The sequence below is a fragment of the Glycine max genome, chromosome 14 (assembly GCF_000004515.6).
Source record: "Glycine max cultivar Williams 82 chromosome 14, Glycine_max_v4.0, whole genome shotgun sequence".
NCBI classification, from domain to species: domain Eukaryota; kingdom Viridiplantae; phylum Streptophyta; class Magnoliopsida; order Fabales; family Fabaceae; genus Glycine; species Glycine max.
Genome location: NC_038250.2, coordinates 47,985,712 through 48,001,291, shown reverse-complemented (window position 1 = coordinate 48,001,291; position 15,580 = coordinate 47,985,712). Strand labels below are relative to the sequence as shown.

The 15,580-nt window shown below is 31.0% G+C and overlaps 1 protein-coding gene across 5 annotated transcripts; it reads right to left on the bottom strand.

The window, feature by feature from the left end:
• Positions 1 to 2,581: 2,581 nt before the first annotated feature.
• Positions 2,582 to 14,346, bottom strand: LOC100777308 (probable LRR receptor-like serine/threonine-protein kinase At1g06840-like). Of its 5 annotated transcripts, none has more exons than XM_041008759.1 (21): positions 14,166 to 14,346; positions 13,583 to 13,754; positions 12,824 to 12,974; positions 12,223 to 12,294; positions 11,969 to 12,040; positions 11,557 to 11,700; positions 11,347 to 11,418; positions 11,153 to 11,224; positions 9,779 to 9,853; positions 8,865 to 8,933; positions 8,631 to 8,699; positions 8,359 to 8,430; positions 8,054 to 8,140; positions 7,753 to 7,821; positions 7,068 to 7,549; positions 6,246 to 6,404; positions 5,684 to 5,967; positions 4,941 to 4,992; positions 4,470 to 4,720; positions 3,312 to 3,446; positions 2,582 to 3,116 (listed from the first exon to the last, which is right to left on the bottom strand). In XM_041008759.1, exons 2-21 carry the CDS (start codon positions 13,680 to 13,682, stop codon positions 2,766 to 2,768), a joined length of 2,838 nt encoding a protein of 945 aa, XP_040864693.1. In that variant the 5' UTR covers positions 13,683 to 13,754; positions 14,166 to 14,346; the 3' UTR covers positions 2,582 to 2,765. The 5 variants fall into 5 exon arrangements, with proteins under 5 accessions (XP_040864693.1, XP_006595543.1, XP_006595541.1 ...); XM_006595480.4 differs by lacking the exon at positions 14,166 to 14,346 and adding an exon at positions 13,854 to 14,099; XM_006595478.4 differs by lacking the exon at positions 14,166 to 14,346 and adding an exon at positions 13,872 to 14,099.
• Between the last annotated feature and the right edge of the window lie 1,234 nt (positions 14,347 to 15,580).

The window sequence follows — 15,580 nt, the reverse complement described above, 5'->3', positions numbered from 1 at the left end:
GCCATTTAATTTAATTCTGGTCTTAAGCAAAAAAATAAATAAAAAATCAGGGCCCGGTTGATAATCGGGATAAAGAAGCTGACATGAAATATTATTTAATTATAGTATATTTTATTTTTAACTTTGTGTAACATATTACATTTTTATTTTATTATTTGATTAGTTTGTTTTTATTTTAACACTCCCATTCATTAGGAGAAAAGGATGGTAACTAATGTAGGGTTAGTTGGAAAGAAATTAAAATCTAATTAATAATTGTGTTAGTGAAGGATCAAATTAGAGTATCACTTAAATAATTCAATCTTAACTTTAACATATTAATCATTTATATTTATTTAGTTAGTTGTTGTTAGGTGAGTTGGCATACCATAAACTTATCCTACTTTTTCATCATATTTATAAATTAAAAATTTATTTTAATATAGTTTGATTAGAAATAAATAGGATAAATAATTATATATCAAAAAACCATGCATTTAAAAAATAAATGATATAATTAATATGTGTTTGGATGAAGAATGATAAAATTAATTTTATTTTAAATTGATTTTAAAGTAATGTAATTTATGTTTAGATATTTTATTATAAAATCAAGTTAAGAAATTCATTAAAAAAATTTAGATTCAATACAAAAATTACTCAATGTTGTTTTAATACTAAATTATTCTCTAGCCTGAAACAAAAAGGAAAAAAAATCAAAATTATAAATTCAAAATCGATTCTTTAACTTAAACCAAACACTCATTAAAATAAATAAATAAATAATCATATAATTACTATTAGCCATCAACACCAGCATGAGGTATATATAATTATTAGATTATTATCATTATTATTACTATCATTATCATTATCACTACATCTTTATAGAATACAAATCATATCTCTGTAAGCCCAAGCATATGCATATCGGCCTTGCCTATTTTATTGGTCATATCTCATTCTCAACTACCCAATTGGCGGTCCAATAAGATGTTATTAAGGAATTTTCAAAACTGGTGACTAATTCTTCCCAAAAGAAAAAATCAAAGGCTAATTATTAAAATTTAATTTGATTATATGTAATTAGAGTGAAACGATGGAAATAGAAAGGTACGGTTTAACAATACAAGCCTAAGTTTCCAAGCTAGTTGGATAAAAGGCCGTGCATCGATTGTCCAACGTACATCATCATTAATCTTTGTCCAACTTAAAGGGCCCATGTTTAGTAGCAAAAGGAAAAATTGTATAATATCACAATCAAGTATTCATTTTATAGTTTAATGGATAATATACGTTAAATTTATGAGAAAGAGTTTGATCCTCACATAAACATGTGAGAAGGAGTAAAGAGATTCAAGTACCAGTAAGTCTTAAATTTAGAATTATTCTTATAATTAATTCAAATTAAAGAATCAAAGTTTATGGAGATATCTCAAGATTCTAATTACAATAATTAAAAAATATATTTTTAACTTATTTTTTTAACATAATTTATTAGTAGTTACAAATTACTAAAAAATATAAAATGATGATTGAGACTCATTAACCAAGGAGTAAGACTCACATGAATTTATGATTTACAAATTTCTATCAACAATTAAGAGATTTTTAGAATGGTGTTATAAAGGGTATATATGTTATTAGTATTTCTCATTCGTGTTTCACACTTTGAAAAGAAATACCTACTCTAGGGTTGGATTAGTGACGAAAAATTCAAGTTATATTTGCATAAGACTTGGGTTTAAACCTCATTATTACTATTAAAATAAACTTAGAAAGAAAAAAGAAACATATCAGCCAAACGCGCGTTGATATATATATAGCAATAGGACAAGAGGAATGACCTAAAGGATAAGTAAATGTGTATGTACAGATGTGCCCATTGTTTAATGACTTAAATTTTTTAACATCACGCCAATAAAATTCCTAAGGTTTGGCAAGTCCTAGGTTTCACATCTGTATTTGTGCTAAAAGAAGGGGAAGCTTGTGTTAGTTATCGGGTAAGTAACTCTATTTAGTACTTGAATAATAATTCAGTTCCTATATTTTTAAAATAAATAATATAATCCAAAATGTGTAAATTTTGCCACAAGTTAACTCAATCATTATGATAATTTGATCGCCAAAGTATTACACTTAATATCAAATTATTATAAAATTATATTATTTATTAACAAATCAGTCCATATACATGACTTATAACAAATTATTTGACTGATTAATCCTAACATTTTTATATTTGTGAATTAAATTCATCTTTTAAAAAATGTATAAACTAAATTATCAACTAATACATAATTCAGGTACTCAATAGACCATTTATCTGGTAGTTATCATTGGCATATAACTTACTACTAAGGAAACCATAATTAAACTAGCCGAAAGAAAGAGTCTTGATTAGTAACTTGTTCCATTTATTTAACCTTTGGGAAATCTAATTGAATTTAGCAAATTGATGAGTAACCCAGAATTCAAGCAAAAGAACTACAAAAATCAAGAATCTCAAATCCTTATAGCCTAAAAACACGTCATTGGTACTTCAAAAGTACTTGGAATGCTCCATCATAAACTACAATATGTCACTGTTACAAAATCGATATATTCAACTAACAAGTCAGTCCTCTATCAATTTATCTTACAAGTAGTACAAAAAGAATAAATGAAAATTATTAAATATGGTTTCACTCTTCAGTTCACAATAATTCTTCAATTTACAGGGTACTACTTAACATTCACAAACATCAATCAACTATATTTTCTAAACCACATATACTTTTCAACTTCTATCTTGGCTTGATGGTTGGTATACTTCCACTAACAAGGTCACTACCTGAAACATCTCCTGAAATAAAAGGAGTTTTTATAACAGAAGATGAAGGTTCTGAACTGAATATTGTACCAGAAGAGTCACTTGTAATGACATAATCATGTCCTTTCGTATCTGACTCAGGTAACATAGAACAGATGTATTCAAGCTCTCTAGCCACTTCTGACATTTTAGGCCTCTCATCTGGGGTATCTTTGCAACACTTTAAGGCTAAAGCCAAAAATTTCTCCGCGCACTCAGTAGGATAAGACTCAATACGTTTATCAACAACCAAAGATATTCCACCAGAATTGTATGCCATATTAACCTGAAAGCAAGAAGAAAAAATGAGAGATTTTTAGGTCCTATTAGGATAATAAAAGAAGATAAGTTAAAATGAATTAAACTTCTATTATAAATTAAAATTAACCTACCCAGAGGTTAAAATCAGATTTTAGAAAAGTTAGATGAGAGAACACTTATAATTATAAAAGAGAGTTATCAAGAAGAAACCAAACCGTACCTGTCTAATAATATTTTCACCATGAAAGATTGGTGGCCTCCCAGTCAGAAGTTCCAGAAGTACAACACCAAGACTATAAACATCACTTTTGTCAGTCAAATTGCGAGTCAAGAAGTACTCTGGATCAAGATAACCCTGCATGTTAAAACAGTGAGCAAACAATGGAGATATTAAATAAATGAAATAATAAAAACAACCTTAACCAATATATAAAAATTAATTTCCACTTAATTGGTTAGATACTTTTTCTATTTTGGTTTTGGGAATCCAAATTTTTTTTTTAAAAAAAATCTCTCTAGAAGTAGAATGCAAATTACAAACAACTGAAAGGTACACGACTGCCAACAGTTATTTTCTACACATAACTGACATAACAGTCCCTGACTATCACTTCCTATCAAGATCACATTCCCAAGTCCCAATGTTTCAAATGTGTTCATAGTAAACTTAAGTGGGGAAACAGGGAAGCATTTGTCAAATATGGATTATGCAGTTAGTATGGGAAATATGAGAGTATCATTTTTTACCTAGTGTGTCACCTCTTTATTACTTGTGATATTGTTAACTGATTGTAAATGAGTTACAACTGTCATATAAATATCAGTTGTAACTAATAGATTAAACTTCAGATTACTATAAATATCAGTTGTAAACTCAAACTCAGTACCTTGAATTCATTTTTCTCACTTTCAATACAGAATGTTTCCCAAATTCTCTCTTTCTCTCTGTTTTGTGTATACTCATTACTCAACAGGAAGTATCCATATTCAGCTAATAAGATTGTTTTCATGTAGTAGACAGCCAAAAATATTTAAAAATCCTTGTCTTTACCCCCCACCCCCCAACCAAAGAAAAGTAACACATAAAAAATGCACAAGTTTGAGTTTGAGAATTTTGTTTAGCAAATGATGGCATCCTAATTTTTTTTTCCTATTTTTTACTATTTAAGGTACAATAGTTTTGTCAGTTCCAGCACTTTCATATATATCAGAGCCCCTTACTTTTCCAAAAGGAACGGGCAAATAATGTCCATGGTTAAGCCATACTTCAATTAAAGTATTGTTCTACATTATCGTTTTTAATGCATTGTTCTAATCTTGTCCCAAAAGCACACATGCTCAATTTTAGTGAAAGTAAATCCAGTTATGAAAACCATACCGGGGTCCCCTTTACCACTGTTGATACATGACCAGGTACATTTCCTTCAGTATCTGGAACTGGGGCAAGTCGTGAAAGTCCAAAATCAGCAACTTTTGCTGTGTACCTAGAGTCCAATAATATATTGCTGGCCTTCACATCTCGGTGGAATATTGGAGGATTAGCTTCTGTGTGTAGATATAAAAGACCTTTGGCTGATCCTAGAGCAATCTTCAACCTCAGAGAAAAACTAAGGGGTTCTTTTGAATAAGCTGTCATCAAACATTAAGAATTGTTAAGACAGACAACATAGAACGGAATTTTCTTATTAAAATAAAAATGTCCAATTAGTATCTTTGTACTTCAAATCCAATTGGAATTGGAAAGAGCAAGGAAAACTTATACAGACAATACAGAAAACAGTATAATGAAATGGAGACTACTTAGTTAATAGACAATACGGAAAATTAGATAATAAGAGCTCAAATATACCAGAAAGGTGATCTCTTAGTGTTCCATTTGGCATATATTCATAAACCAACATCTGCAAGCACAAAGAAACAAACCAGACAGAAAAAATAAACTAGTCACAATAGGAATCAAGATTTAAGCGAGAAATAGAACCAAAATATTTTGAAAGGAGAATAAGCAAAAGAATATGAATTTGGATTTTCCTAACATCCCTAGTTAATTCATAGAAATTTACGTCATAATTATGTATCAAAATAACCATTGCCTCTAGATTCATAAAGAATAGGCCTAGTTGTGCTTTGCTGCTGTGTATTCCTTTATTTATTTAAAGTTATTCAGGAGAAGCTGTTTTATGCGTTTTTAACCTCATTTTAATTAAATATTTTTAGAGAAATGCTGGAAAACACAATTTAGAATACATTGGCTGAAATTTATTGAAAATCACCAAATATTGTGGGATCCATTTGGTATTTAATGTGTTCCATTCATTATTTTGTTGTTTCCAATAAATTTTAACCAATAACAGAGAATGTGTTAGAAGAATGTGCTACTAGCATTCCTTGTAGTTCTAATATCATGAGTTTTAATCAATCCTACTTTAGTACAATCCATAATCTAGTGGAATCAAGTCAATCAACATGAGACAGTATCATAATGGGACTTGTGGAAGATAAAACTTCCAAAAATAAGTCACAAATCAAAGATAACAGAAAATTATACTATAACAAATTCTTGAGTTTACATTTTCGAACTTTAAAAGTTACCTGTTCACCCTCTTCATCACAGTATCCAATCAGAGACACAAGGTTGCGATGGTGTAGCCTAGACAGCAATTCTATTTCTGTAAGGAACTCCCTCTCACCTTGCAGTGAACCGTCCTGTGCACGTTTTATGGCAACAACAGTGCCATCAGGAAGATGACCTTTATAAACCTTCCCATAGCCCCCTTCTCCAATTTGAGCAGACTCGCTAAAATTGTTTGTAGCCAAGGCCATTTCTTTGTAATCAAATGATCTTACACCATCAACTTTTATCATGATCCTAGATTCTGTGAAAAATATAGAAGCCTTTGTTGGAAATTTAATAGAATAGGAAGACAGTAAATTTAATCAAAAGCTAGAAATTTTGAAGTTGTAAAAGAAAAAAGAGGAAAAAGCAAATTTATCAAAAAGTGTAACGTATATCTATGGAGCTTATAAAATATTCGAACTGCAGTGACTTCGTATTATTATTTTTTTAACATTTGAAGACATAAATATAATAACACGACAAATTTTGTCTTTTTTTCTCATCTGTTGGCTATATAACTCATTACAAGGGACTCACCATTACGCCTTCTGGAAAGTGCTCGATAATCTCTCAAGCGTACTCTCAAAATAAGAATGGAAACAATTGCAGATAATGTAACTGCACAAACAATTGCTCCTAAGATTATTCCAACCAGTGCACCTTTGCTTATTCCTGAACTTGAAGAGGGGATAATCACTGCAACATTAATAAGCAGTATAAGTACCAGTGGTCAACCTTGAAACAGTTTGCAAATATCATATTCCATATATATATATATATATGGATGGCTACAGTTTATATTATACAGCAAATTATTCATTTATTAGTCCTAGTGACATTAATCCAGTTTTAACTGGCTTGGTTTAGAGTTCTTGACAGCAACAATAGCATATAATCCGGAACAGACATTGCACCTCAATAGTGCAGTTTTTAATTAATTTTGTCTTGGAATTTCTAAAGAATTAGAATAAACAAATCAAAATATCCTTGAATCTGAGGAGCAATCTGATTGATGTAAACTCATCCAGAATATCATAAATAGATAAATGTTGACAAAATGGACCTGCACCGCAGCTTCATAGCAGTCACATATTAAAATATCAAAGAGTAATGAAAGTAAAGCAAAAATTTAGTAACAGAATTTCAGCAAATTTATTTGACACGTGAAGCATGAATTATACTACAGAAAGCTTATTTATTTTTAGAATATGGAGAACCATTGGCTCAATGTGCAGAAAATGTTACATAAAAACGTTACACAAACAATTCACCTGACAGAGATTCAACTTCAGTTTTATTGTTAATAATGTCCAAGTACTTGTAAACACTACCATATCATAAGAAGTTTCTGTAACTTACCATCCCTGTAAAGATCCAGTAGAATAAAGTCCAGAAGTTCATAAGGCCCGAAAAGTTCATTGTCAGGAATGTCCCATTGTCTGAACAAGTCTCCGATCCGACTAACCTCACTTGTGCTGAACATGTGAAAACTTCCATTGCCAATATATTCAGGAAAAACCTTCAAGTTCATTCTCAACCGCCCTTCTTCCCATGCAAAATGCTCAATGAACAGCTGATTAGTATGTATAGTAAGACCATTTGTGAGGAAGCTCTCAAATTCTCTCACGTATGCATGGAAATCTGAAAATCCTGGACTTTTCAACCGGTAATGAACAACCAATGGGGCAGCACAGAAACAGTCCACATTGTATTCATAAGGCGGGGGGCATCCTTGACTGGGACAGACAACAATGGAGCCTCCATTCTTGTTATTGTCACCTTCAGGTCCACAGAACTGAACTAAGGAGTTATTATTTAAGCATACAGGATTTCCCTCAAGCCTGAAAAACAGTAATTTTCAATACTAATGAAACAAGTTGCAAGTTATCCAAGAAAAATGGAATTCATGTTGCATTTATTGTTCAACAAGATTTGACCTTTACCATAAAGGGTTTGTATTATTATTTTGAACATGCATGACAGAGAAAAAAGATGCAACATACACTGACTTCAGTACATCCGCAAAATAAGTTTAGAAGCTTACAACAGTGTAACATTTGCAGGAAGATTTGTAGTGCCAGATATGCTTGCAAATTGATTATTTTGCATGTCCCTGCAAGATCACCAACACATGTAGAGTAAATTAATACAATAAAATTAAAAAGCGTCTAATCATAACAAAACACAAATACATATACAGGATACCTCAGAGAATATACAGACATCTGCATGTTCTCACACATAATATCACAAAATAAGGAGGAAAAATAAAGGACATATATATGCATGCTCAAAATATACAATCTACGTGAGAAATATTGTGCAATTATCATTTCAAGTCTTACAGGATAATTTGCTCTGTTCCATTTAAAGTCCTGTTCTGCCAAATGGTAGAAGGAACATTGCCACTCAATGAATTTTTTGCAATTGACCTGTCATAGGGAAAGATATGTCTTAAAAAATCGTTGGTTTTATACCATGTTTAATAAAATTAGAACTACAAAAATTATAATATGTGTGTGTGTGTGTGTATACAGACACTTATGTTATTTGTATATGAGGTGATAGACACTTAATGTTTGGTTTACACTTACAGTATACATTACAGTTTAATGTAGAAGAAGAAAGGCTGAAATAAATAACAACTTACAATTTCTGAAGGCGTGGAAGACCAGAAAAGTAGGATGGAATTGTCCCGGTGAGCTTGTTGTTTGATAAGTCACTGCACACATCCCCATAGGTTTTTTTTTTTTTTTTTCCCCATAGGTAAAGCAATAATATCATTTGCAATCCATGTTATCATATTTTGAATATTTTCTTCAACCACTTAATGAAAGAGGAAAATATCCATAATGGGGAATCCAAATAATTGAAAGCAAGACCAATAGATTTGTATATTATTTAAGCATTAGATATTCTTACATGGTTGTGATATTGTCTGACAGCTTATTGGTAGGAATTGATTCATTCAACTGATTGAAACTCAGGTCACTGGAATATACACAAAGAGAAATCAGTAGAAACAGTTACAAACAGTCTTGGACGATCTTTTAAACACGTACATGACATCTAACTCATCATTTTGTCAGGTACAGACACTTCTCTTGATATGGAATCCAAAAAAGTCAATTCATAAACCGAGATAACTAAACTTACAGATAAGTAAGGTGTGATATCCTGCTGAAATCAGGAATTGGTCCTTGCAAGTTGCAGTTCCTAAGGCTCCTGATAAAACCAAGAAACCAATAACAACATATAGACCATCAACCTTGAGTTTGGTATCCTCCAAATAAAGAAAAAGGAAAATGTAAGCAGTGATAGTTTGGTATCCTCCAAAATCCAAATAAAGAAAAAGGAAATAGAGGAAATAATAAAAAATTTCTGAAGCAATTTAGTCATCAGGCAAATGCAACAGTAACAGCTTTTGTTACCAATGACAGTCAGCTCATTGAATGTTATGAAATAGTCATTTGAACAGAGCAAGAAGACCATGTTATACTAATTGAATCAAACAACTATGGGTGTGTATGTCATCGTTTTCATTTATGTTTTACAAAGTGGTGAACTGTCTAAATATCATTTCTGAGAAACAATATTTATAATTTATAATTGTATTTTAAATGTTTTTGTTGGTTTTGTGGAGGAAATTATAAAAAAAAAAAGAGGAGAAAAGATAGATAATAAGTATGCAGAGGAAATAGAATTATTCTATTCTAATTCAAATTGTTCTCAGTAACGATACAATAAATAGCAAAAGATAAACTAATTAGATAAACTTACTCCTAAAATATAAGAAACCAACTTATTTACTAAATCCTATTTTAAAAACTAAAAAAAATAAAATATTATGCAGTTACAAAAATATATCTTGAACAGGTTTGACCTTTACTTTTAAGCTCCTTGCAATACTTTTCTCTAATTGAAAGAACTATATACAAGAAATCACAAAGGTTTTACTATCTTAAATTGGTATTTCACACAATACACTAGAAATAAAGACTCAACCACCTCTATTCCACTCCTTGTAATGGTAATGTACTTGAGAACACGGGATCACAAAATGCACTTACAATTTCAACAATTTTGGCATGTTGCCATAAGATTCTGGAATGCTATTTCCACTGAAGTTATTGTTATCAAGTTGACTGCAAGAACAAGAAGATCCAAATTTTACTTTAAAAATCTATTTATCAAGCAAGGAATTAACTTTATTGATTCAGTATATATTGTAGAAAAAAAATTTAAAAAAATGAAATAAAAGCTTTACAATGACAAAAATAGTAACTTCCCAATATCATGATATATGACACCTTTGGAATAGCATGCACTTCGTAGTTTTTTAATATTCAACTTGAATTTTTCTTCTCACAATGCTGATTTGTACTGGAAACAATAAATGGCATTACTTCATATAGTGGGAAAGGCTTTTGCCTTTTGTTGTTGTTGTAGTCTGCCAACCCATAACTTTGCAGATCTAAATTACATTCCACTTAATTACCTTAATTCAGCTGAAGGAGGTCTAAAAACTGGTATGGGAATGCCAGAGGGGAAGGGCAAGTCAAAGTGGTGGCATGGTGATCTAAGTAGAAACTCAACCCCCCATCTATGTACATTCTTATTCACTCTTCTCTTTTCCCCCAACAAACTAAACATTGGCACTTCCTTAACACTTTTCCAATTTTCCTTCACCATTTTTTCTTCCTTTTATACATCAACAGATCATATTTAATTAATAACACATTGTCAATACTTCTTTAATTTAGCAATCTCTCAGTAAAACAGTTATCCTTGAGTTGAAGTACAGTTCAGTGAAATAACCAATGGCTAAACAGTTTAAAGATGGCAGAGGAGCATCATAACATAAATTTGTCATAAATCTAAAATTTAAAACAAAGGAATGAATTCTAACGGTACCTTTTATTTGAAATATGCATATATGTAATTTATTATAGAGCCTAACATGCTAGCAAGTAAGGTAATTTAATCACATAAGGAAGAATCTCAAATAGGGAAACAAAGGACAGAGGGGAAAAAACACAACAACTCATGTATTTTGATATATAAGAATAGACCCTCATATCAGTTTTTCACATGACAAGTAAAGCGAAGATACATAAAACAGTCCTAAATAGGGCTCCACAAATTTTGATAGTGCCCCAATGGCAGTAGAGTCCTATTAAGGTTATTTGTGATGACCTCTATCTTCACACACCTTATCATGTAAAATTCAAATGAAAATATTATTTTCAGTCAAAATCATACATTTTATAAGAAAGAACAAAACTATCTAGTAGAGATTAAAACGCATAGGAAGAGAAGTGAAATGTCCTGAACATACAAAAAGAATATGTGCTCTATTCATCCAAAAGGAACAAAACAAAATGAAACCTAAATGAGCTTACAGACATGCATAAAAGCATATTTAACACAATAAAAAATCATACAGTATCTTTAAGCTTGGCATCTCAGAGAACTCGGATGGGAGATTTCCTGTTAAGTTATTGTTGTCAAGAAGACTGCATGTCAAAAGATACATCTTGTTAACAAGATAAGAACATGACAATGAAGGATTAAATAAAAGCCAGAAAAACATGTCAATGACTGCAATTATGTCACCAATATGTGATAACTAACTTACAGGTGCATCAGGCTCCCTAATTGGGACAGCTGTGGTGGGATTTGTCCACTAAGTGAATTGTTGTTCATGTGACTGCTCCATTGGGGAGAAAAATGAAGGCAATATTATTTTCTTGGTAGGAAAAGTCAAAGGTAGAGAAATAAAAGAATTCAAGAAAAGTAGCAGGAGTGGTAATTTTTTAGACTTAGTAATCATCATAAAGAACCTTACAAGTGTCTCGTGCTGTTCAGATTTGCAAATGATAATGGTATGGATCCTGTAATATGGTTCTCATCAATTTGTATTCTGTCCAAGACTGGAAGATGGCCAAGCTCTTCTGGCAGATCACCTGTTAGTTCATTTCCATTCAGGAGTCTGCAAAGAAAGCAGAAACAATGAGGCTCTTCATGTCAAAATACCAACCATTTATTTATGCATCCATTTGAATTCAATTTTCAGTCCTATAGAAACAAATAATTAAATTCAATCAACACCATAGAAAACGCTATATGATATGATACAATGATGAGTTTGTTCATGTACTAAAATGTACAAAATGACTCAGAATATATCAAGGTGATAAAACTACTAAAGTGAACCATACAGTGCCCAGCATACTGGCCAAGATAGATATTCAACTTACAAGAGTTTCAAAGTTTTGATGTTTCCAATCTCCTTCGGTATAGTCCCATTTATTTTATTCCACATAAAATCCCTTTCAAGAATACAAATTAAAAGCATTATTAGAGGAAGAATGAAATTGCAAGCTGCTACAGGATGAAATACTCAAATGAATTAAATCTACTATATTTTTTAGCAAAAGTGGAATCTAGCAATTGCAGAATTGAAAAATGTAACAGGTTTGCATTAGAAACATAAATGCAGCTACAGCCTTACAATATTTGGAGATGAGATAAGTTGCCGATTTCGGGTGCCAAATTTCCAGACAAGTTCAAATTCAGTAGTTGCCTACAGACAAAAATAAAAGGACCTCAAACAAATTTGTCGACAGTAGCAGCAATGAAGTTTTCCCAAGGGATGTGTCAAAATGCAATCAAGAAAAGACTCATGAATTCTGAAGCTCACTTGTTTATACTACTTGACATTGGATTATCACGTAATGCATTAAAGTAGTATTGATTTGGTTCTAGAAGTGAAAGATAATTGATGAATAAGATAGAGAGAGCTAGTTAAACAGATTTTGCTTTAACTTCAAGATATCTGAATTTGTCAACATACAATGAAAATATCATCATACAGCATTGTGCTCTTATAGCTAACAGCCCTCGTTGTAGTCAATGGAGTCTACTAATTTTTCTAATCTAATCAACTATCGATTAAGAAAGATTGAACTCACAGCGACCATTTTGAATATATTTGAACCGTAACAGATTAAAGGGAGAAAAATAAATAAAATATGGACCAAGAAAGGGAAGCTTATACATGTTAACATGGCTATTACAAAAAAAGAATGTTAAGTGGAAGATTGAAGTCATACAATCGTAGAACATGTAGATAACCATTGTCCACTGTTGTATTGGAGCACATAACCCCTGTCCAGTCAGATGTACATGGGTCTCCACGATCCCAGTTGCTCAAATTTCCATTAATATCAATCAATTTTCCCTTTATGACTTTCAATGCCTCAACTGCATGTTAATAACGCAAATGAAATAATCACACTATCAATAGAACCAAATGAAAACAACATTATTACATATTATAAGCATATTATTTTAGCAGAAATGAAAACAATTCCTTATACCAATTTCTAAGATAAAATACTATTACTATTTGACTACAATTAATACCCTTAATCCATAAATGGTTGACTACAATGTAGCAGCTAAACATCTACCAGCGCATTCGTTTCTTGAGGGAATTATTGGAAAAAAATAATAAATATTTTCTTGATATTGTAAAGTGATAAATAATTTCAGACAAAGAAATATTCCAAAAGTAACAAATAAAATGAGATGGAGGGAGTATTATTTTAATTACTAGAGACATAAATTCAATATTTTCATATTTTGCTAGCTTTATTGATAATATTTTGCATGATTAAAGCATCGAAACAAACAAATATATTTATAAAAGTCCTCATCAAAGAGGGGGAAAACATTTGGTAATACATGCTATGAGATCTAATAGAATGCACTCCTCAATAGAAAAACTACTACCACTTTCAGAATCATAAAATAAAAATGATGCAGCCAATATACCTACTACCTTTAGAGAGGGGGAGGAATATATATACCTTCAGTGGGGTCAGTGACCTGACCGGCAGCCAATAGGAAATAGCAGCAGAACCACAAACAGAAAACAACTTCACACCTACAACCCTTTGAAAGATGCATCCCAGGAACCCAGAGCTCACCAAACCTCTTAATTTTCTGTCCTGAACTGAACAGTGTTTTACTTTCCTTGCCCTGGTAACAGCAAAACCAGTTAGAAACATTCATTTCTGTGCACTCAAAAACAGCCCCATATATATATGCTACTAAATCCAAAAACACAGATAGCTATACCAAACTAAAGCATGATACCGTTTTCAAAAGCAACTTCAAGTGTGCATATCCAAGATCAAAAAATCCCAGAAAGCTATCAAACACCCTTTTTACTATAAGTTTAGGACAAGAAAAAGAACCCCACTTGCAAGAAGAACACAACAGAACCTATTTCCAAAACGCAAAAAGATTGCATATATAACTTTCAAGCAAATATTAGATGACAGAAGCAACACGTGGGTTATAAATTTATAAGCCGAGTAAAAAAGAAGATCAGTATTGAAAACTGGGTATATATATAAATAGGAAGTGTGGTAAATGTAAAGTTCTGACCAAGTCCCTAACGCTACGTGGAATATTGCAGGTGCAGTTTAGTTGAGATGACGAAGGCCATTACTTTCATCGCTGTAGCTAACTTAATTCTCAACGTAGGTGCATGCGTATTATAGCAACATTATTAAACAAATTAAAAAGGAGAGAAGTTTTCTTCAGTTGAGTTGGTCATTGTAACTTGCGGAATCAAACACAAAAAGATTCATGCTATGTAATTAATCGCATTTGTTTATGTAGTTGGTTGTTTTGACTTTCTGGAATCAAGTAGTAGCTAGGAAAAAGGGTTAATAATATAGAATTGGTCGATCGTTCTTTATTCTAAAATAACTTTTAATTTTCAAGAGGCATTGTATTTGTATATCATAAAGAGCTAGCCGTAATTTAATAAAATTATTTACGAATAAAGATACGTAAATAATTTTATACTTAATTTCAATTCATGATGGTTGAATTATTTCCACAAGAATGAGGCAATCACTGAGGCTACAGAAAAAGAGCCCAGCTTGTAGGAGCAAGGGCCACCTCTTCCTGAGGACGTGAGAGGGGGGGACCCACTTATATATGCTTTAATTCAATGTTCAAACTTCAAAGAATAATTGTGTGCCGGTAATTTTTAAATTATATAAAATTTAAAAAGTAAAAATAAAAAATTAAACATTAGACTTCTTTATTTGATTGAAAATTGTTCATAAGACAAGTTCAATTTGTTAAACATAACCTTTACGTACAACAATAAAGCTAATATGAACGCTATCTATTTGTGGCCACTGGCCAGAATCAACTTTATATGAATTATATTAATTCGTCGCTTAATTTGATTGATTGTGGTGGGCACGCTTATTTAAACTTTGATAAAATTATTTTTCTAAGTTGAATTTTAATACTTTTTAAGAGAATTTTTCAATTATTAGAGATAATATTGTATCACAATATAATTATTTCAGCTTGATAATTACGATTGAGGTTGACTCTATCAAATAATATACCCACCCGGCCCAAGTGAAGTTTGACAAATTAATCCTTAAATTAATGGGTGATTGATTTCAAACATTGAGCTATCCTCCAACTTTATTTTATTTTTCTATAATATTATATATATATATATATATATATATATATATATATATGAAGTATTTATTAATTTTATTAATAATTAAAATTTATAAATAAAAAACTTGACAGATTATTTTTTATAAGATATTTCTTCTCAAGGACATTTTATTTTATTATTATGATTTAAATTCAAGACTTTCCTTGATTAAGGACATAAATCTAGATCCACCTAGATCCAAATCTAATCTTTAAATTGAACGAAAAGTTTCTAGCTAAGAGAAAAATTATGTTAGAGTTCCTAGTCATTATTAAGTTGCGTAATTTGAATTATCCGATCGGTGCATTTGAAAAACTATGCTAGA